Here is a 23,430-nt window from a genome sequence, read left to right on the forward strand (position 1 = left end):
AAAGACTAATGGAATGTTGGCCTTTATCCCTAGGGGGCTGGAATACAAAGGAGTGGAAGTTATGCTACAGTTACATAAAGCTCTGGTTAGACCCTATTTAGAGTACTGTGTTCAGTTCTGGGCACCGCACCTCAGGAAGGATATATCGGCCTTGGAGGGGGTGCAGCGCAGATTCACCAGAATGATACTGGGGCTAAAAGAGTTAAATTATGAGGTCAGGTAGCATTGACTAGGCTATATTATCCCTTGAGCATAGAAGATTAAGGTGTGATCTAATTGAGATGTTTATGATGATTAAAGGATTTGATAGGGCTGATAGAGAGAAACTATTTCCTCTGGTGGGGGAGTCAAGAACAAGGGGGCATAACCTTAAAATTAGAGCTAAGCAGTTCAAGGGTGATGTCAGGAAGCACCTCTTCACACAAAGGGCAGTGGAAATCTGGAACTCTCTGCCCCAAAAAGCTGTTGAGGCTCGGTCAGTTGAAAATGAAAAACCTGTCAATCTCAGTTTTGAATTAGGCAAGGGTATTGAGGGTTATGGAACCAAGGCGTGTAAATGGAGTTAAGATACAGATCAGCCATGATCTAATTGAATGGTGGAACAGGCTCGAGGGGCTGAGTGGCCTACTCCTGTTTCTATGTTCTTTTAAAAGAGAATTTGTTACTTAAAAAGAGTAATATTATTGATTATGGGAAGAGAACAGGAGAATGGGATTATACTAGGTCACTCTTGTGCAGACTAAATGAGCTGAATGGCCTAATTCTGCACTGTAACATTCTACGACCTGATGAGAAAGAACAGGGGTTCCACTTCAAAGAAGCTGGCTTCCATTTCAAAGGAAATGAGGGGGTAAATCTGGGCAACAGCCTGAGGATGTTTAGTTAACTGAATTAAACTGTTCATCTTCGATGTCACGAAGAAAGAACCTCCATCAGGAAATGCAGCTCCACATAAGAATCATTAGGAGACTCCGTTAAAGGATTCTAAGAATTCAAAAACTTGTTATTTTGATTTCAGAAACAGATGGGTTTGTGCTAAATTTTGTCATTCTGTTTCTCTGTTTGTTTATTTTGCTTCTGAGTAAATATATTTCCTGTAATAAATGTAATTTGTAGTTTTAGCCTCGAGTCTGACAGAATAGTTATTTTCTGCCTATCAGAGGGATCAGCAGTGTATAACAGACATCCCATACAAATCCCCTTACATAACTCCACGTTACAAGGGTATACTATTAGCTCTGGGGCATACAACTCCCATTCACGGTCTGCTTTAAATTACAACTTTTGGTTCATAGGGAATGCAAGTTCACCAATGGAAACTGCAATCTGCCATGGACATAAAGAGACTTGGGAGAAGGCCCAAATCATAACACTAGGTCTACTCCTTTTACTGTTAATTGCATATTATATTACTTCATCTTGTCCTTTATTGGTAATAAAGTAAATACTTTCTGAAAAGAACATTTGCATACCTTTTTACATGGTCGACATATTACAGTACTGAAGTCAGGCCAAGAGTCAACAACAACCTCCAGATCACGTATCTTGCCTTTGTTGATGTTTAGAATAGTTCCATAAATCTAGACAATAAAACACAGCACCTTTTACAGCAATGAAGTCTGGAGAATAATTGGTCTCACTCTGCATTATGAAGTAACTAAATGAAGACAGTTCATAATGCAAACACATGTAATTCAGCCTCTCTTCTAGCAGAAGGGTATATAGAGTAAGATCCTGATCAACTATGAAAGACAGAAAACAGATCACTGTCACCAGTTATAAAAGCTTAATTACCAAAGGCATTATCTACATAATCTGAACTATAGAGATGATATAAATTTAACAATCTAAATTATTTTCACAATCTACATGCTCTACTAAACTAGCAAGTAACCTTGCTAGGTAATCTCAGACCCTGGTGATGCAATCAACTCATGGGGCAACCAAGAAACCAAAATATAATGAAAATCCTCTTACCTGCTTTCCTGTTGTGTTGAAATATGAATGAATCTCTCTGCCTTTGTTTAGAACTTGGATGGCCTGGAGGCTCAAGCTAGCCCCCAGGTCGGGGCTTAGCTACTGGGTTGCCAGCTTCTGTACTGCATTTACATTACAGCCCTGTCTCCGAAGATGTTACAGAGGTGTATACGCCTCTTCAAGGTAGTTTTGCTCCCTGCCTTGGGACACAAAGTGACACTAGCAGCATTGATCATTGGCTGCTGCAGGCACTGCTTGCTATCGGCTCCAACATCATATTCCAGCCACATGTGAGCTGTTCTCAGCATGCTTGTGTAGCCAACAGTGCAATTTTGCACACTGTTGCCCTTTACAGGCCTTGACCCGAAAGGCACAACATGAAGCTGTTAATGCAACTTTGTGGCAAAACATAGTGTTTTAAAGTTACAATTGTGACTTTTGAGCAACTAGTTAAGCACATATCTTGAGGATGTGCAGTGACCTTGGTGTTGCTGCGACCTTTGAGTTCACTCCACAGTGTGAACGTGGGGCTGGTTCATACTGTAGATTAGCTATGTACCACTAGGAAAGGCTCTGCAGTATAATTGGGGTATTAGTTTCCCCCAGTCTCTTATGGAGTTCTGGATTCTGCACTTGCAGAGGAGTTCAAAGAAAAAGGAAGGATCATTTCTTACATCCTCCTGCTGTTTGATGGAGTGGAGTCACTGTGGTAACCTCTTTGTACCATCTTCGGAGACAGGGCTGTAATGTAAATGCAGTACAGAAGCTGGCAACCCAGTAGCTAAGCCCCGACCTGGGGGCTAGCTTGAACCTCCAGGCCATCCAAGCCCCAAAGAACACCCATTTTATTTCTGATTTTACCTTCACTCTCCCTAGAATCTTCCATACAACATCACTAAACCAAAACCTATTAATAGCCTACCCTTCACCTTCCTACTCTGATGCCCAAACCATGGGATTTTCCAATGCTGGCCTCCCGTTGAAGTGTAAATCAGATGGCCAGTATTGGAAAATGGGCAGAAGTCTCACCCTGGCAGAAATGCAGCAAGTTTGCATTCTGATGCATTTTCTATGGGTCAGGACTAGCAGTGGTAAAGGTGGCAAATTGGCAGGCACTTCATTTTAATATTAATTTGGGGGCATGTTAGTCTTGCACTCCATTTCTACCATTCTAGTCTGAAGTAAAGAACACCATTTGAAATGGGCATCCGGGGCACTAGGCAGCAATAAGTAATCTGGAGATCATGCAAAGGACATTGCAATATAAAGTTCAGTGTATTTTAGCCATTTCATAACCATTTGTATTCATATTTTTGCATTTTTTTCTGTTCATACTTGAGATGTGTCAATTGATGCAAATTATTTTTCCCCCCAGCACCAATACAGCATTGATGAGTTTTACAATGGGAATTGCCCAAATTTGATGTGCTTGAAAGGGAAGGAGGATCTATGGAGGGACATCATGTAGATCTAGGATTTTTATTAGGGTTTTGAGATCACATTCCACAGTCCAGTTTGTTTTCTGTGAAAAATGAAATTCAATGGCCTCATGTGTGAGATATGAAACAAAGAAGTTACAATGAGAGTGCAGTAGGATGACAAACTGCAGCTGTACCCACTATTCCATTGATTGCATTACAAGGAAGAAAGGAAGTAAAGTACGTAAAAGGTGCAATTTTTGCAGTGATGGATGTAGACATTTTTGAAGAGCGAAGTGGGCATTGATGGTGCAAAATTTATTTCCTTGGGAAACACCCCAACCCCCACCCAGGGAAATTTGATTTTTGACATTTTTGGTGCATGTTTCAACATTGTGGATTTTACTGTAATTTATTGTAGTGGATTCCCAGTTAAGTCTGGCAACAACATGTCATCTGTGAAACAGCACTTTTCGGAATGCCCAGGACAGGAACTCTGAGGCTGTCTCTTACAACACCTTCGAACACATTGTTGCTGAAGACATAGAATAAGATGGGTGACAACCTTGTCTCACTCCCTTTGAGAGGAATGGGTCGCATGAGTCTCCCATTTATCCTTGCATCGGTCTGGGAGCTGGTGTACACACCCTGGATAAACCCAAAATTTTACCTTGTACTCCCATAGTTTCCAGCTTCTTAATTAGAGCTGAATGAGGCCTTGGGTTAAAAGCCTTAAAAAAACTAAACATGCCTAGGAAAAGTTGGCTACGATAGCATGAACTGAGGCCCAAAACATGAACGGTTGGCATATATTATAGTATCATAACAATTCTCAGTTAAACATTTAAAATAACTCAAAAATAAATTGTAAAAACACAGCAGTGTGAAATCAGAATACTTCACAAGACCGTGAGATAATTATGGATGAGGAAGGCCATTCTGTCCATCTAATTCATTCATCCATAAAGCCTTCCCCATTTCAGCATCTAATTGTTTCTTGATTCAGGTTTTCGCCTCCACTATTCTATCCAGAAGTCCATTCCAAGTATTGATCACTCCCTGATACCAGTCTTAAATTTACCTTTTACTAAGTTGAACCGGTGTCCTCTTGTCCTACTCTCATAATTTAATTTAAAATAATATTCTGGGATTTGCCTTTTCCATTCCCTTAACTATACCTCTAAGATCACCTCTCAGGCACCTCCTTTCCAGGTGAGAAGCCCAAGATTCTCCAGTCTTTCCTCATAATTCAGACCCTCTGAGACCAAGGGCTTGATTTTAACCCACCTTGTCCAGCAGGAATGGTGCGCGGGAGGGGTTAAGAATAGGCTGAGTTGACTTGCCGGTCTGAGATCACTCCATTCCCGCCTGGCGCTATTTCATCTTCGCCAAATTTCAAGTCAGCTGAGGCTCCCACTATAGGCTGGCATGGGCCTACTTTAAATTCAAAAAGATGTGGCCTGACGATCATCAGTGACGCGACGTGACTTTAACGTGGAGTTAAGGGGAATTCCACACTGTGTGGAACCAAACAGCGGAACCAGGGCGGGAGGCGCCCATCCCCAGCCTTGCCTTGCCTTCTGTGTGCTGGCATCGGCTACCAAACCCCTTGCCCATGCCACGGTTATGCCAAGGACTGTTCCTTTGGGTTCCCGGTGCCCTAAGGCTCCTGTGCCAATATCCTGATCCCGCCCGCCGGCCCTGATGTCAGTCCTACTGTTTTCGGGCGATAGTGCTGCAATATTTATATGAGGCCCAGGAGTTATAATAGGACAGGCCTCATGCTGAGCTTCACGTGGGGGTTTCCCTCCCACCCGAACCCCGCCCGTCCCGAACGCACCCCCTAAGGGAAAAAAATGAATCAAGGCCTAAGGATCTGCTTTGTAGCTCCTCTCTGCAATGCCTCCAGCACTTGAATGTTTCCTTTGTTTGTTGGTGACCAGAACTGAACACAGTACTGAAGATGTGGTCTGACCAGAGCATTACAATGTTTAATCCTCCGGTTTATATTCTACTATTTTAGCTATGTAGTTCAGTATTCTATTGGTCTTGTTGATGTCTGACCAATGCAGAGCAGCAATGTTGGGCAAAAATTTAATTTGAGCGGTAGTGCAAAACAGGTGGTACAGTTACCGCCGGTTACACCCCCCACCGATACTGAGTTCGATTAACTTCAGTAGAACTGAATATCAAGCGTATAACAGGCGGCTCGTGCGATACCGCCCATTTAGTGTTCCTGCCCAAGTTGAATTTCTCCCCCGTTCAGTAATGAGTCTATAAAGAATCCTAGGCCTTTTTCAACTTTTTCCTCAGCTATTTCAATACCATTCACTGAGAATGTCTGTAGCCCATTTTTCCTATCTACGTGCGATAATTTACACTTTTGGGTGTTAAATTTCACCTGCCAATGTTCTGCATATATACATAATTTTGTGTAACTATTCTAATTTCTGACTGGTTCCTTCAATTCTACTGTCCCTCCTACTTTGGTATAATCTTTAAAATTTAAGTAATTTGCACAAAAAGGTAATGTGCTAAATGCCATTGCTCGCCACTCCATAGATTTATACCATCCCACTAACGTACCGCGGTCTTTATTGGCTGCACTTTCTCTAATAGGAAGTGGAGAAGAGCCCAGCATTAGCTCCAACGAAGCTAGGACCCATGGGAAAAGCGAGAGGATCACTCTCACCCCTCAACCAATCAGATTGCAGCATTTTTGACGTGCTGCGAAGACTCTCTGCAGGCGTGGAACGTTAAATCCAGGAAGTGAACAGGTACAACATTAAAATCAATGTAAAAACAGTTATAGACTGCGTAAGAGAGGGTAAGAAATAATCGAATTAAATAAAAGAGACAGAAGGGAAAAGTTAAAAAAATTGTTCTTAAATTAAACATTTTTTAAAAAGAAGACCAAAAACTATTAAATTAAGGAGTAATGAGACTCCACATTTTTAAAAGTTAATTTTTAGTTGTTTGGTAGTCATTAAGACTTAGTTTAAATCTGGTATTTTTAAGCGTATCTGTTTTGTGGCGATATTACTTACTTTCCAGATGGGCAGATGAGCAAGTTGGCGCTTTTTCAGTGATTTCACTGATTCCAGCCGACGCTAGCCCTTTAATTCGAAGCTGTCATATCGCAGGTGAACCAGTAGGAGCAAGTTCCGGATTTCACTGGGCGTGTGCGAACACCGGAACTTGATCCTCGATTTCGCCACTAACAGCAATGAGCGCTGTTGAGCTCACCGTTCTTTTCCAAGCAATTTCTGCCCTAATATTTCAATTCCACTGATAATAGATACAAGTACAAAGATTCTTTTAAACTGCGTAACAGTGTAAGATACAGAATAGCAATATATTTCACCCTTACCTTCATTGCAGCAGGCAGGTAATTCAGCAAAGTTTTCTCTAGAGTCAGTAGCTTCTCTTCAGTCATAGTCAATAATAAAAACATGGTTCCTGCCTCCTGTGAAGATAACGACTTTCTACCAAAGTAGCAAGACCCCTGTTGTTGACAGATCTGCCACACAGTACTACCGGTATATTGGCTGATACAGATGTCAGTCCTGTTTGAGCAGAGCACAGAGCAACACTAGTTTTGACAATGCTTAAAGGGCCTTGATTTCACAAAGTATTTGGCAAGTCCCCTATTGTTCATGGAGGCAGAGGAGCCGGAAGAGACGTCACTTTTGCCACACCAATGTCACACACAAGTGATGTGATACAGTTCAACATTACTTAAGTCATACTATTTTATAAGTATAAAAAAGTTTTGACAAACACTTTTGTGAATGTGGCTCCCCTTTAATTGTCACAGCACACTTCCCCTTTGGAAATTTCAAATGGCTCCTTTGCATTTTTGTGGGTATCAAAAATTAGTGAACACAATGAACCAGGTGAGGAAACCCCAACTTCCTTCCTGATATAAACTTTTATATCTGTTTCCTGCATTGAACTCCACAGTCACTCCAGTTTCCAGATATCCTGAAATGCAGACACCAATGTAAAGCGAAATCTGGAGCATAAAGAAACCAACAGAGACCATCGCAGCTGCAGGAACACATCTTCAAGTAATTCTCACCCACATGCGTACAGAAATAATTTCTACCCTAACATAATGCAATGACAAACAAAAAAATTCTCAAAATTATTTTTACATTATATTTTCTTTTTTAAAAACAGCACCATGTGTTTTCAAGGATTTATGAACAGTTATAAATCATTTTTGTCATGTTTACAGCCCTACGTACAGGTTTGCAATCGGCCATGTTTTTTTGTCAAACTTGTTTCCATAGAGTATTACAGACTTTACACCTTTACAGTTTACGGTTTACAGTATCCCAGCCGTTGCCAAACTACCAATGATTTGAAATCAAATTCAGTGCCATCAGTGAAGAAGAGCAGGTGGTGTTGCCTGGACAACAATATGGAAAATGTACAATGAGCACACAAATAGATTTAATATAACTGGCACAAAGGACTACTAATAAATTTGAGTTCTGAGAGATTGTCAGGCAGATTTTAGGTTGGATAAGAAACTGATTACATTCTTGTAGACAGAAAGTAGTTACAATAGTACGTGGGGATTGGTCACTAGCAGAGTCCCACAGAGATTGGCATTAGGGCCGTTTCTCTTCAGAATCTTTATCAACGATCTGGATGAAGGCATCAGGGGAACTATCTGTAAGTTCACCGATGACACGAGGATATCTGTGAGTGTAAGGACCTTAGATGAGAAAACAGATTGCAAGCCGATCTACACAAAATAGGCGACTGGACCTCCATCTCGCAGCTGTCTTTTAATATAGATAAATGTAGCATGATTCAGCTGGAGAAGGGCAACTCCAAGCATTTGTATATCATGCAGGGTTGTGTGCTCAAGGCTGCTGAGCAGGAGGACCCGGGCGTTATAGCGCATGTGTCAATGAAGTTTCGTGACTGGTGCAGTGAGGCTACTGTAAAAGTAAATAGGGGGTTAGGATGTATTGCCAAGACAATTAAATATTAAACAAGGAATGCTATTCCTTCTGCGTATAAGGCCTTTGTTATGCCACATCTAGAATGCGGTCCTCTCACGTGATGGGTGATATAGAGGCCGTGGAAAAGGTTTAGAGGAGGGCCATTAGATTGCTACCTAACTTAAGGGCTCTTTCTTACCTGGATAATCTAATAGAGCTGGGGCTTTTTGCTCTAGAAATGCATGAACTTTGAGGAGATCTGATTGAGATTCTTAAAATAATGAAAGGAATAGACTCAGTCCAAATGGATAGGCTATTCAAGCTATATAGGTTAGGGAGGATTAAGGACATAAGTTTAAGTTATGTAAGCACAGAAGTAGGTTAGATACTTGGATTTCCCCCCCGCCCCCACCGAGAGTCAACCACCTTTGGAATAAGTTATTGGCATGTGCAGTGAATGAGTATTGACTGCAAGCATTCAAAAGGAAGCTGATCGAGTTCTTAAAAGTGGCTAACAAATCTACATATTAGGGTCACCAAACCTCCTGGAATGTCCTGGAGACTCCCAGAATTAAAGATTAATCTCCCAGACAATACAGCGAGCAACGCGGGAGAAAAATCACTGGGGCATTAAAAAAAGTGTATTTTATTTCACTTCACTTCACTTCCTATGAACACTTTTATTTATTAGTTATAAAAATATTAGAGATGGGAGCTGTTTGACTGACAGTCAAGAATCACTCAATTAGATAACATAGAGTCTATTCACTTTGCAATTGGCAAGGGAAGATGGTGTGCTGCAAGGATAGATATATTGGGTGACCATTCTTCAAGATGGTGAAGGCGGCTGAGGCAAGTACACAGGCGTGGATGAAGGCCCTTGTATACAGCCACTGTCTGGGAATATTGAAGGCCATCTGCAGGGGGAGAGATCTGAATGTTTAAGTGACAGGGGTAACTTTGGAAAATTAAGTGTGTGATTACAGGGAATAAACTCAGCATAACAAATTGGGAGGGGGCAGCGAGCCAAGATGGCAGAAGAAAGCAGTTTTAGTATAAATTGCGAGGCATCGTCATCGTCCTTTATAGCTGATAACACAGGTCAGTTTACCAGAAGCGGTGACCTGGTCATTATTTTCCACTATAGGCAAACTGCTCGCTCCATAGTAAATGAGTTTCGAGCAGTTACATAGAGTTTACTGCACAGAAATAGGCCATTCATCCCTGCCTCAGCTCATCCATGACTTTGTTACCTCTAGACTTGACTATTCCAATGCTTTCCTCTCATCTTCCACCCTCCATAAACTTTAGCGCATCCAAAACTCTGCTGCCGTATCCTAACTCGCACTAAGTCCCGTTCACCCATCACCCGTGCTCACTGACCTACACTGGCTCCTGGTGCGGCAATGCCTCGATTTAAAAATTCTCATCTTTGTTTTCAAATCCCTCCGTGGCCTCACCCCTCCCTAGCTTTGTAACCTCCTCCAGCCCTACAACCCTCAGATCTCTGGGCTCCTCCAATTCTAGCCTCTTGCGCATCCCCGATTTTAATCGCTCCACCATTGGCGGCCGTGCCTTCAGCTGCTTCGGCCCTAAACTCTGGTATTCTCTCCCTAAACCTCTCCACCTCTCTCCTCCTTTAAGATGCTCCTTAAAACCTACCTCTTTGATCAAGCTTTTGGTTACCCATCCTAAAATCTCCTTACGTAGCTCGGTGTCAAATTTTGTTTGCTAACGCACCTGTGAAGTGCCTTGGGATGTTTTACTATGTTAAAGGTGCTATACAAATGCAAGTTTTTAAAATGTTGTTGGTCTATACCGGCATTTATGCTCCACACAGGCCTCCTCCCACCCCTCTTCATCTAACCTGATCAGCATGTCCTTCTATTCCTTTCTCCCTCCTGTGCTTATCTAGATTTCTCTTAAATGCATCTATACTATTAGCCTCAACTACTCCGTGTGCCAGCGAGTTCCACATTCTAACCACTCTCTGGGTAAAGAGGTTTCTCCTGAATTCCCTATTGGATTTATTGGTGACTATCTTATATTTATGGCCCCTAGTTTTGGTCTCCCCCATAGCGGAAACATCTTCTCTAAGTCTACCTTATCAAACCCCTTCATAATTTTAAAGACCTCTATTAGGTGACCCCTCAGCCTTCTCCTTTCTAGAGAAAAGAGCCCCAGCTTGTCCCGATAAGTAAGTCTTCTCAGTTCTGGTATCATCTTTGTGAATCTTTTTTGCACCTTCTCCAGTGCTTCTATATCCTTTTCATAACATGGAGCGCAGAACCGTGTACAGTATTCTAAGTGTGGTCTAACCAAGGTCCGATACAAGTTTAACATAACCTCTCTGGGGTCCCTCTAGAAATAAGCCCCAGTGCTTGGTTTGCTTTCTTTATGGCCTTATTAACCTGCTTCACTACTTTTAGTGATCTGCATCTGTATCCCTAGATCTCTTTGCTCCTATATCCCATTTAGACTATTATCCAAGGAGTATGTGACCTCCTTATTCTTCCTACCAAAATGTAACACCTCACACTTATCTATATTGACATTCATTTGTCAATTAAACACCCATTCTGCAAGTCTATTAAGTCATCTTGTATTTTGTCTCAGTCTTCCTCAATATTGACTATATTCCCCCCCTTGCTGTCCTTAGAAGTCATTATGTTGTGATGAAACCGCCAGGTATACTTCCAAACAGAGTTGTCAACACTACCACAAAAGCAGTTGAGGACAGGTCTATTGAAAAACTGGAAGTTGATAGATTTTTGTTAGGTAAGGGTATTAAGGGATATGAAACCAAGGCGGGTAAATGCAGTTGAGATACAGATCAGCCATGACCTAACTGAATGGTGGAACAGGCTCGAGGGGCTGAATGGCCTCCTCCTGTTCCTATATAGTAGGTAGGTGGGCGATTGGATGACATAATGCGCAGTCACTATGATCTCCTGGAGCTGGCTTGGTCGCCTTCAGGAGTTGGAAAATAATTTCCTAGAGTTTTATTTTCTAACTTGGCCTATGGTATTTTTCTGCCCCTCCCAGGATATTACATGGCTGCATGGGGGTGGGGGCAATGGTGTGCAGACATTACACCATGCCAGGATAGTACAAGTTCAAATGGACCAGCTGCTCTTAACCTGTCCTTTTTCATATCTTCATAGATATGATTCCAAATGTATATGGAAACCAGTACAAAAAAAATAGGTACAAGAATTAATACAACATAAATACTGAATATAGGAACCAGAGTTGAATGTTGAGGCCACATTATACTGAAATATTTTTCCTTATATAATCTTTGTGTTCAAATCCCTCCATGACCTTGCCCCTCCCTATCTCTGTAACTTCCAGCCTTACAACCGTAAGGAGTCTTACAACACCAGGTTATAGTCCAACAGTTTTATTTGAAATCACAAGCTTTCGGAGGAGCCTCTGAAAGCTTGTGATTTCAAATAAAACTGTTGGACTATAACCTGGTGTTGTAAGACTCCTTACGGTTGTCCACCCCAGTCCATCACCGGCATCTCCACATCAGCCTTATAACCGTCCGAGAACTCTGCGTTCCTCCAATTCTGGCTTCTTATTCATCCCTTATTTCTTTAGCCCCACCAGTGGCAGCTGTGCCTTCAGCCGTCTAGGCCCTAAACTCTGAAATTCCCTCCCCTTTTAAAACTTACCTCTTTGACCAAGCACTTGGTCACCTGTCTTAATGTCTCCTTCTTTGGCTCGTGTCAATTTTTGTCTGTTAGCCCTCCTGTGAAGCGCCTAAAGGCGCTATATAAATACAAATTGTTGTAAACCCGCCCCTGACCCCTATCGTCTAATCAGTTTCAGATTTAGCAAAAACAGGCAACCCTACCTGTGATTCGGGAGCTGTCTGACCTCCCCCGGGGCACATATCCCACCACGGCAGACCGATCGGATCTGAAACCGCGGCTCCGGGGTTAAAGGTGAGTCATTCGCAATCTCCAATCTCCCTCCAGAGGAGGAGGGCCCACTATCTCACTGCTCCGATTGGCGCAGTTAAACGTCTGCTGAAATGGCCGTCATTTAAACGAATGGTTGACTTTTAGTTTTATGCGCAACTGACGACAATTAGTCGATTGTAAACAATTTTACAACACCAAGTTATAGTCCAGCAATTTTATTTTAAATTCACAAGCTTTCGGAGATTTTCTCCTTCCTCAGGCAAATGTTTCAAGATCTCCTTGAAGCTTCAAGGAGATCTTGAAACATTTGCCTGAGGAAGGAGAAAATCTCCGAAAGCTTGTGAATTTAAAATAAAATTGCTGGACTATAACTTGGTGTTGTAAAATTGTTTACAATTGTCAACCCCAGTCCATCACCGGCATCTCCACATCACAATTAGTCGAGGTTATGTTTATCAACAAAACTGCCGCGTTAGCAGAAAGTAATCAACTTGGGAGTGAGGTCATATGTTCAAAGAGCGTCTTTTTAACTGAGCGAGATACATACAAACTAATTTTAAAATAAATATACATATTTTGTAGATCTGGTAATGAGATTTACGGAAACAGAAATTACAACTCACCATTAAACCGCAACTCCATTTTAAAAGGGGAAATCTAGCCCATTAAACGCTGTAATCGTGGCGTAGACGCGCGCACACATCCTATGTTTATGATGGGGGATTAATGAGTATTTATAGTGTGGGAACACCAATCCACTAGCAACAATGACACGAAACTACCAATCAAATCCACAATTTGGATTTATAAAGTAAAACGGCACTTTACAGAGGGGGAAAAATAAAAAAGGAACGGAAGGCCATGGTAGAAAACTAGAAGGGTTGATGGAATTATGCAAGGCTTACTATTATGTAATGGAGTGAATCACTTGGCCTTTCTAAATATGTTAGGTTGTATTCTGACTTGCAGTCATGGTGGCATCACTGCCAATGCCACTCATGCCCTCACTTGTACGAACACTGTGCACTTTTCAGCCAGGGTCAGTGGATGGTGATGAGGAACAGGCTTATTTTTCCCTTGCTTAGGGGCATAGAATCAAACTTAGAACCTTCTGGTCTGTGGCTCAGTCATCTTGACCAATGGGGCATCCGAAAAGCTTTGCTAAAGCTATGGAACATAAACATGATTTAGTAAAGCAATTTAATAAAAACTAAAATATATAAATATGGAATGGAAAGCTATGTACCCTCACCATCAAGATCCCAGGCAAAAGTTGCCCAAAAGGAGTCCTGATGGTAATAGGAAGCATTTGAACAGGTGGCTGCAGAGAAGGTTGTCCAGAAGTTGAGAACAGCAAAGGGAACATTCTGAATAATTACTTTTACCTGTAGAAAGCTGGTTCACTCTCCTATTCCATGAAGCAAGCAAGGTGAGGACACCTAGCTAATCCTCTGGATTTCATCAGTTGCATTTTTTCCTTTTGTACGTTATCATGGCATTCATTATTTTATCATAATTGACCACATGTAATTTCAGATTCTATACTGGATGTAAACAAGATTCAGACACCGCCAAAACAATTGTGCAGGTCAGTGGCCATTTTTTTCTATATTTGAAGTACTTCATAGTCTTACATTGTAGTATTAGGTTTTAAAATATTTCCACATAATCCCAGTTTCAAAATGATGTATTTATAATTCATACTTTCATATCCACATAGCTGACTCTTCTATAGGCAAGATCGCTCTTGAGGATTCCAGGGAAACCACAATTGTTGTACCTGAAGAGCAGGGGAAGGACAACACTGGCTTTATGAGTTGCCACCCAACATCTGAAGAGCATAACACAGCTAAAGGATGCATCATCTGCAGGATCATCCATTGAGTACCTCATAAAAGAGGATGCTCCTTGGTTCACCAATAAAACAGAAGGGCACATCAACTGGAAGGATCAGAAGTTTTCCTGCATAACAGTTAATGTACCTCCAAAGTAATTCATTGTGGAAAGTGCTTTGAAATGTTTTAATGTGATTAAATGCAATGTAATTCAAATGTTAAATTTCCCCTTTAACAAGCCATCCAAACCTCAAGACAGTATTTCTAATTTTTTCCCCCCTTGGCCACTGGGACCCCATGGATATTTCTGCTGCGGCTGAGTAATGCAATCTTTGATTTCGGCTAGTCAGTAGAAAAAGTCGCAGACCAGATCTGATTGACCAGTTGGTCTGTGACCAAAACTGGGAGAAAGCTACAATTAAGAAAATTGCAAAGATTTTAGCAGCCATTTCATTGTACATTTCTTCAGTTCGGCTATCAAATGTATTTTTCTTTTGTCAATCCTGCCTCAGAACTAAAAAAAAAATTCAGTTCATCAGGAGAATTTTCAACTAATTCAGGAAGTGGGGCCAGAAGTCAATTACTGTCTTTCTCCCAGTTGACTCAGGTGGCTCAGGAGGTATGTTCTGTTCTATCACACTATCATTCTGCTGTCTTGCTTTTTCACCATCATGCTTTTTTTTTTACTTTAACCCACTGCCATTTTGCTGTATTTCCAATTCAGTGCCTTAGCTGGCCATCTTTTTAGCAGTTGTTATCATTAAGATCACTTAGCTTTTTGGGCCTCTTCATTTTCTCTGTACATCTTTGTGACCCTGTTCTGCCACCTTCCTACATGGTTTGTTACCTCAAATAGCTTAAATTTTGCAACTGTGATAACTTGATTGGTACATTAAACTCCATGTTTCCTTCGCCTTCTCAATCTGGCACCCGACCTATTTTGGACCAATCTGGTTTTTAGACTGGCTATGTAGAAATCAATGGGCTATTAAATGAATAAAGTACATTACTCATGTAATGTCACTAGGACCTAAGAATCTGATGACAAAGTTCCTTTTTGGGTCTGTGAATGACTGATTAAATCACTAAGATACAGAAAGTAACACTTCTAAATACAAGAAAATGGGACATTATGACAGTACAGATCATACCAACTCAAAGAGCCTAGTGTTTGACTTGACTAGATGTGCAATTGGAACTCCCACTCGTATTTTCTTGTGGAAAGATGCATAGATGCATCAATGCTTTTGTGTTGATTTTGTAACTTCCAGGTTCTTGTGATTTATGCCAAGCTAGTTAAAGAATGGCACAAATATCACAAGCATACACAATCTTCACCACTGCATGATTGTTGCAGTCAGATCTTTACTTTTGCCAGCAAAATGAGAATGATTACCTGTACATAGAGATTCAGATTCAAGAAGTCAGAGTCAAAACCATTTACACATTGAAGGGTCAGAGTAAAAACTTATTAAATGAATACATGGATAGGCAGAAGTGTAAACAAAGGGAAAATTAAATGCAGTTTGTATGACCCTGCACCCAAACGGATTCTTATCTCTATACAGCTTTTGTATCTATCTGGCTAAAGATAACTACATAATGACAAGTTACCTACAAATTATCTTCCCAAAATATTGGAGAATTTATATCCAATAATTTTGCAACTAAAATTGTCCTCCAATTTAATATTCTTTCACATAAAGCCATAGGTAGTTTTTAAAGTAAGTTAGACACATAAGCAGTCAATATATTTAAGTTATTTATTACTAGCTGTTACATTTATATATAAGACATTTGATGGAATGATAAATTAAAGAGAAGCATGATGTCCACAGAAAACAAAGTTTTTCTAATAGGAATGCAGTGATTTTGGAAATGTGTGAGATCAAATAATTAAACAAAATCAAATAGCAAGCAGACCAAACATAAGCAAGATGTGACACAAATGCAACTAGACTGTTAGAATCCAAAATAAAGAGTCTATGTAACAGTCACTATTTTCCAGTATTTTCCTTGTGCTTTTCCATTGTTAAACTGATTTATGATGCACTAGACACAGCTAGTTTTTTCAGATGGTCCATGAAGACTTGAAGACTAACATCATCGGTCAAGATAGGTGCTCCGGATTCCTAAAGAATATAAAAAAAACTATCAGAAGTAAACCAAATGAAAATACAGTCATGGCTTATTAAAACACGATTAGTTCTGTAAACCTAAATAATGCAAAACAGCTTACATAACATTGCTGCTCTTTGGCTAGAAATTGCTTCTGCCCCCAAAGAGATATTACCGAATCAATTTTCACAGAGCTGATTTTACCTAAATCATGACCGTACTTTGCGTTCGATTCAATTTTAAATAAAGTATCTTCTCTTTCCCCTCCTCTTACTACTTAATACATTTCAGTGTGTGCAATTTCTCCAACAGTGCAATCAAAATGTGAAATATTGGGGGACAAAAATTGTCATGGCAGCTATCTTAATGCTTTTAACAACTTACTATCTACAAATGACTAGATAACATTATTTTACACCCCTTCTCACAATGGGTACTGTTGATTATTAAACAATTGGGCTTTATGCTCCCTAAATGGGTTAAACATCAATTATGGAAACAGTGGCATGTAATTCAACATGCCAATGACAGACATTTTAGTGGCTCAAAATATTTGTAACACCATTAATATCAAAGATTAGGTTTTAGGTTTCTTTCCAATCTTCTCTCCTGAAGATGCTGACTCATGCTAAAGTACAGTTCCACAGGCACCAGTAGCCCTCCAGTACTTCACTCAAGTGGTCGTTCTTCATGTGTGAACCCTGGACAATGAGGACTAGCAGGATATTCACCCATGGATAGCATACAGATGAGTCCAATCCTTTCCTCATCCGATACCGAGACACATGCATTTTCCACTACAGCTCACTAGATAAGGAGGAATTCTGGCCCATTTTTTTCTCTCCTCTTGTACAGGTACATTGTAGCCAGTTGTAGCAACTCTGCTGTAATCTCAACTGAGAGCAGACCAGGGTACTAACCTGTACCCTTCCTTTCTGTACTGCTCAGTACTAAAGAGGCAGTAAGTTCCCAATGATGCAGGCATGAATGGGATGGAGATTGTGCAAAAACAGAAGCAACACTTCTGGGTAAATGCCTGTTTGTTAGGTAAATATTTACCATTAAAACCTGGCATATTTAATAAAATACCAACCTGCCCCCATGCATACAAGTTGTTGTGAGTCTGTGATGGGTTCACTTTCGATAGAAGGAATCGAGCCTAAAAGAAAGAAAAAAGTCAATTATGGTCAACTTCAAAAATCATTAAATTTTTTTTTTCTTTTTTTCATGCTGCAAATCTTGGATTGAGCTAGGGACATCTCCAAAACCTCTGGCATGACACCCTGTGGTCAGTCAGTAGGGTGTTTTTTTATATAAAGACATAGATGGAAGTTGAAAGTATTTGTGACCCTGCCTGCCCCCCCCAAAACTCAGAGTCAACTTACCATGATTTGGCAGCAGGTTTGACCAGCTGGGCAAAAATCAGCATACACCAGTTCTGAGACACTACGAAAGAGTGTTTTTTTTAAAAAAAACTACCAAAAATATAGTTGCATGAATAATTTACACGGGGAAAAATCTCTTAATAGGCTACAATAATAGCACAATGAAAACAAGAGTTTTCCTGTTAGAAGTTACATTTATAAACAGTAAATGCACCTTGCACACACTTGATCCTTTTAAATGAATATGACAAGACCTCACTTTTTGTCAGCTAGAAGAGAATGGAGCGCAATCGAACTGTGTCTCCATTCCCAAAATTTTGTTACAGATTTCTTTAAGGCTGAGTCCTTTAGATGGATAAACTTTAAATAAGATTCATGTACCTGACTCCCACCATGTTCTGTGTCAACATAGCGTGGCATTGGGAATCGGGTCTGAAGGATTTCCTGTGCATCATCCAGAGGAGCCTGCAGAAGCTGTTTGAAATTCTCGTACTCCTGCATGTCCTGATATCGAGCCTTCCGCCACTGAGATATAGTCTAAAGAAAGAGCAAAAACTTCATACAGTATACACAGCAAATTTCTCTTGTTAGCATACTTAGCAATTTTTTTCTAATATTTACTTTATAAAACAGAAAAAATTGTTTTGTGCATGTGTAACATTTAAAACAATAATGCAACCAACTTCTAATCTCTCCAATATTTAAATTACTAGAGAATGGATTGGTAGATCCATTAATAAAACAGCATTGAGTTTTCAGGCTGTAGTTCTTTACAACTCATTACTACACAAAAGCTCAGTCTGCATTACTATGTAAATCAAGTACTGTACTCTTCTGAAAGAACTACATAAACTAACATTAAATAATATTTGATGTAAATGTAAGCACCGATCGATCTTTATTACTTTGCACACTGACAATTTTTGTGCTGTATATAGATGAATTATTAGAAGCTGCTACTATTCCCCGGGCCAGGGGACACACCATTCAGCCCAAAGAAGGGGAAGGAAAGAAAGGAGGGAGGGAGGGGTGGCAGTGTTGATTAAAGGAGAATATTGCAGTACTGGAGAGAGAGAGGATGTCCTGGAGGGGTCAAGGACAGAATCTATTTGGTTAGAGTTAAGAAATAAAAGAGGTGCCATTACACTACTGGGTGTATTCTATAGGTCACCAACTAGTGGGACGGATATAGAGGAGCAAATTTGCAGGGAAATTACAGAGAGGTGCAAAAGCTATAGAGTAGATAACTGGGACTTCAACTATCCTAATATAGACTGGGATAACAATAATAATGGGCAAAAAGGGGGAGGAATTTTTGAAATGTGTTCAGGATAACGTACTTAACCAGTACGTTTCCGGCCCAACAAGGAAGGAGGCATTGCTGGACTTGGTTCTAGGGAATGAGGCGGGCCAAGTGGAGCAAGTGTCAGTGGGGAGCATTTAGGAAGCAGCGATCATAGTATCATAAGGTTTAGAATAGCTATGGAAAAGGACACGGACCACTCTAAAGTAAAAATGCTCAATTGGAGGAGGGCCAATTTCAATGGGATGAGAACAGATCTAGCCCGGGTAAATTGGAATCAAAGATTGGCAGGCAAAACTGTAATTGAACAGTGGGCGGCCTTTAAAGAGGACATGGTTCAGCTACAGACTAGGCACATTCCCACGAGGCAGAAATGTAGGGCAACTAAAGCCAGAGCTCCCTGGATGACAAAAGACATCGTAAGATGAAATGGAAAAGAGGGGCATATGACAGATGTCAGGTTGATAACACAAGTGAGAACCAGGCAGAATATAGAAAGTTCGGGGGGGAGGGGGGGTTGGGGGGGAGAGTGATAAAGGAAATAAGAGGGGCAAAGAGAGAGTATGAGAATAGACTGGCGGCCAACATAAAAGGGAAACCAAAAGTCTTCCACAGGCTTGTAAACAATAAACGGGTAGTAAGAGGAGGGGTGGGGCCAATTAGGGACCATAAAGGAGATCTACTCATGGTGGCAGAGGGGATGGCTGAGGTACTAAATGAGTACTTCGCATCTGTCTTTACCAAGGAAAATGCTACTGCCAGAGTCTCAGTAAAGGAAAATATAGTTGAGATACTGGATGGGCTGAAAATTGATAAAGAAGAGGTACTTGAAAGACTAGCTGTACTTAAAGTAGATAAGTCACCTGGTCCGGATGGGATGCATCCTAGATTGGTGAGGGAAGTAAAGGTGGAAATTGCCACGGTACTGGCCATAATCTTCCAAACATCCGTAGATACGGGGGTGGTGCCAGAGGACTGGAGAATTGCAAATGTTACACCCTTGTTCAAAAAACGGTGCAAGGATAAACCCAGCAATTATAGGCCAGTCAGTTTAACCTCAGTGGTGGGGAAACTTTTAAAGATAATCCGGGGCAGAATTAAGAGTCACTTGGACGAGTGTGGATAGATTAGGGAAAGCCAGCATGGATTTGTTAAAGGCAAATCGTGTTTAACTAACCTGATAGAGTTTTTTGATGAGGTAACAGAGAGGGTGGATGAGAGCAATGCAGTTGATGTGGTGTATATGGACTTTCAAAAGGCGTTTGATAAAGTGCCACATTGTAGGCTTATCATCAAGATTGCAGCCCATGGAATAAAGGGGGCAGTAGCAACATGGATACAGAATTGGCTAAGCGATAGGAAACAGTAATGAATGGTTGTTTTTCGGACTGGAGGGAGGTGTACGGTGGTGTTCCCAGGGGTCGGTGCTGGGACCACTGCTTTTCTTGATACATATTAATGACTTGGAATTGGAGTACAGGCACAATTTCAAAATTTGCAGATGACACAAAACTTGGAAGGGTAGTAAAAAGTGAAGAGGATAGAGACAGGCTGGTGGCGTGAAATTTAATGCAGAAAAATGCGAAGTAATACATTTCGGTAGGAAGAACAAGGAGAGGCAATATAAACTAGATGGTATAACTCTAAAAGGGGTACAGGAACAGAGAGATCTGAGGGTATATGTACACAAATCGTTGAAGGTGGCTGGCAGGTTGAGAAAGCGGTTAAAAAAGCATGTGGAATCCCGGGCTTTATAAATAGAGACATAGGGCCCGATATTACCATGGCGGGGAGGGGGTAGATTGGGCGCATGGGTAACGCGCCCGGTGAAATCAGTCTGCCCCGCACACAATCGCAAGCTGATTGTTCTTCCGGGTTCCCCGCTGCTAAGCTGCGCGGCGGGCGGACTGCGCATGCGCAGTAAGGTCTGTCAGCTGGAGGAGCTCTATTTAAAGGGGCAGACCTCCACTGACTGATGCTGCAAGAAATAGGAAAAATTACAGCATGGAGCAGCCCAGGGGGAAGGCTGCTCCCAGGTTTAATGATGCCTCACTCCAGGTATCATTGGATGGGGTGAGGAGGAGGGGGAGGACAGAGATCCTCCCCCCGGTGGGCGGGAGGAAGCCGCCTGCCTATGCCACCAAGGCCGGGCTCGAGGTGGCAGAGGAGGTCACCTGCACCACCAACATATCGCCCACCTGCATACAGTGCAGGAGGCGCTGTAATGACCTAAGTAGGTCAGCCAAAGTGAGTACACTTATTCATTCCCCTACAATCCATCTACCACATCACCGCCCCCACCCCACATCTCCTTCTGCACAGCCAACCCTACTCTGTCACATCACTCCTCACACCCACTCAAATCTCATCCTCATCTTACCTGCACTTACTCACCTCGCCAGTACTCATCCCGCCACTACCACTCAACCCAATCCTCATACAATCTCATGGCTCTATCTCATACTCACCCTCTCATGCATCTCTTTCACACTCAACCTGCCACTACCTGTGCTGCAGCTGACGATACCGGATTCTTTACTCTTAGTCTGGTTCAGCAAAAACTGAAAGCGAATACACTTGAAAGTTTTAACACAATTTATTAGCTGCAGCTGGCCCTATCTCTAGAATTGATTTCAACTCTTGACAGAGTCTGGTCAATCTCATAGAACAGGCAAATTACACAGTCAAAGTTCACACAATTATACATTTTCAGAGTGGGGAGGGACAGGAGTAGCAAGGGGTTAAAACCAATCGTAAGCTGAGTCTGGGCAAGCCATACTAACTGACATGATGACCGACCACTCACAGGTGATACCTGTTCATACGTAGGTCACAGGAAAGGGAGTCTCACTTATCTCAGGCCTGGGATGTTTTTCGACCTTGTCCGAAATAAGGATCCATTCATTAGGTAGCTGCAAAACAACACTCCCTACACCTGCTTACCCCAGAATTCAGCTTATCATATCGCTTTGCTTGATTCATAATAAAGCATACATTTTCATACAGGAAATTAATAACATAAACGAATGATCAAGGATAAACTCATTTGAAAAGCTCATTGTTCTAATTCTAGCTAGCAAAATGGGCCACTTATATTAACCCTTGGTTTACCATACTGCCATTTTGTTATGGAGGCATCTTATTGAGCTACTGAAAGCTTACTACATATGCATTTCATTAGAGGGGCACCTCGTAGGTATTCTCACAGCCACAGGGCATGCATCACATATGTGCAGTAGGAAGCGTAAGGCAAACATGTCGTGAGTATGAAGGGGATGCACAAGGGTGTTTGAGGGTTTGTCATAGTTTTTACTTATATTTAATTTCTGATCAACTCACATATGATATTGGCACAACTACTGCCACGTCTTTGCGAATCTTGTCTGGTTTGTACAATAATGCCCTTTCCTGAGGATCACAAAGAAGACCCACAACTGATGCCACCCATTGTGTCACTGCAGAGTGGGTGTAGGTGTATTTGCAGGGCTCTTTTGTGCAGACGACCGAGAGACGTCGGTGATGTCCCCGGTGGCACCCTGGAAGGATGCGAAGGAGAAGTTGTTGAGGGCTGTGGTGACTTTGACAGCGACAGGTAAGAAGATGGTGCTCAGGCCAGCCGGGAGCAGCTCGGCATGAAGGAGGCTGCAGATGTCCACGACTACATGTCGAGTGACTCTGAGCCTCCGTGTGCACTGCTGCTCAGAGAGGTCCAGGAAGCTGAGCCTCGGTCTGTGGACCCTTTGGTGAGGGTAGTGCCCTCTGCGACGCATCTCTCTCTGCGGTTGCCCTCCCTCCTGCTGTGCAGGTGGATGTGTCACAGCACTGTATTGTGGAGCTCCACGTGTCAGAGGTGGACGGCGTGGCTGGCGATGCTGTTCGCCCTCCGAGGAGGTCATGACTGCAGCTACAGTGGCCCCCATCCGGAAGATGTACATCTGAGGGGGTCCGCAAGGTAGGTACCGGGGTAAGCGTGCAATTTGGTGAATTTTGTTGTTAGGAGGAGGGTGGTGGAGGCCAAACTTTGTCCAAAGTGACAGAGTGGCCTCCTCCAACGAGTGAGGGTCTCCACCTCAACCTGTCAAATAGACCTTTGCAACTGCCACAGGCTGATGGCTGCAACACATCCATTTGAACTGGGAGTGTTTCCCCTAGTACGGGAAACAGTCCCAGTGAGTTGCAAAATCCCATCCCTACTAAAATAACAGGTCAATCAGGTCTGTAAACAACCTGAAGTACCTGTTCAATTACTTTAAGTGGCACCCCGCCGGCTTTAATTGCCGGCGAGAGTCCCACATGCGGGGGCTGCGCTCGCATGTGAGCGCGTCAGTGGGGAACCCAGAAATGGGGCGGGTTGGAGCCGGGCTCCCGCCCCGCCCCGGGAATCCCCGATTTTCGCAGCCCCCCGCCACCAACGCACCCGGTTGCGGGTGCGAAAATCGAGCCCATAGAGTACAAAAGCAAGGAAGTTATGATGAACCTTTATAAATCACTGGTTCGGACACAA

The 23,430-nt window shown here is 42.0% G+C and overlaps 2 protein-coding genes and 1 long non-coding RNA gene across 6 annotated transcripts in view; 1 reads left to right on the forward strand and 2 right to left on the reverse strand.

The window, feature by feature from the left end:
- LOC137324599 (glycine N-acyltransferase-like protein 3) overlaps positions 1 to 13,015 on the reverse strand; it is a 31,779-nt gene extending 18,764 nt beyond the window's left edge. The window contains exons 1-3 of one of the 3 annotated variants that reach the window (XM_067989079.1): positions 12,909 to 13,015; positions 6,766 to 6,961; positions 1,473 to 1,580 (exon numbers count right to left, since the gene is read on the reverse strand). In XM_067989079.1, coding sequence (XP_067845180.1) covers positions 1,473 to 1,580; positions 6,766 to 6,849 — 192 coding nt within the window. In that variant the 5' untranslated portion in view covers positions 6,850 to 6,961; positions 12,909 to 13,015. Of the gene's footprint in view, positions 1 to 1,472; positions 1,581 to 6,765; positions 6,962 to 12,215; positions 12,307 to 12,908 lie in introns of those variants that run through there. The other 2 variants (XM_067989078.1, XM_067989080.1) reach the window with 2 other exon arrangements.
- On the forward strand, positions 11,873 to 15,892 carry LOC137324602 (uncharacterized). The gene is made up of 3 exons (XR_010963677.1): positions 11,873 to 12,306; positions 13,822 to 13,873; positions 14,006 to 15,892. It is a non-coding gene; the product is annotated as an uncharacterized lncRNA (long non-coding RNA).
- Positions 15,868 to 23,430, reverse strand: part of LOC137324598 (protein transport protein Sec23B) — a 71,935-nt gene continuing 64,372 nt past the window's right edge. For both annotated transcript variants that reach the window (XM_067989076.1, XM_067989075.1), the window contains exons 18-20: positions 18,005 to 18,160; positions 17,332 to 17,397; positions 15,868 to 16,252 (exon numbers count right to left, since the gene is read on the reverse strand). In XM_067989076.1, coding sequence (XP_067845177.1) covers positions 16,163 to 16,252; positions 17,332 to 17,397; positions 18,005 to 18,160 — 312 coding nt within the window. In that variant the 3' untranslated portion in view covers positions 15,868 to 16,162. The remainder of the gene's footprint in view (positions 16,253 to 17,331; positions 17,398 to 18,004; positions 18,161 to 23,430) is intronic.

This window comes from Heptranchias perlo, chromosome 8 (assembly GCF_035084215.1).
Source record: "Heptranchias perlo isolate sHepPer1 chromosome 8, sHepPer1.hap1, whole genome shotgun sequence".
Classification (NCBI taxonomy): Eukaryota; Metazoa; Chordata; class Chondrichthyes; order Hexanchiformes; family Hexanchidae; genus Heptranchias; species Heptranchias perlo.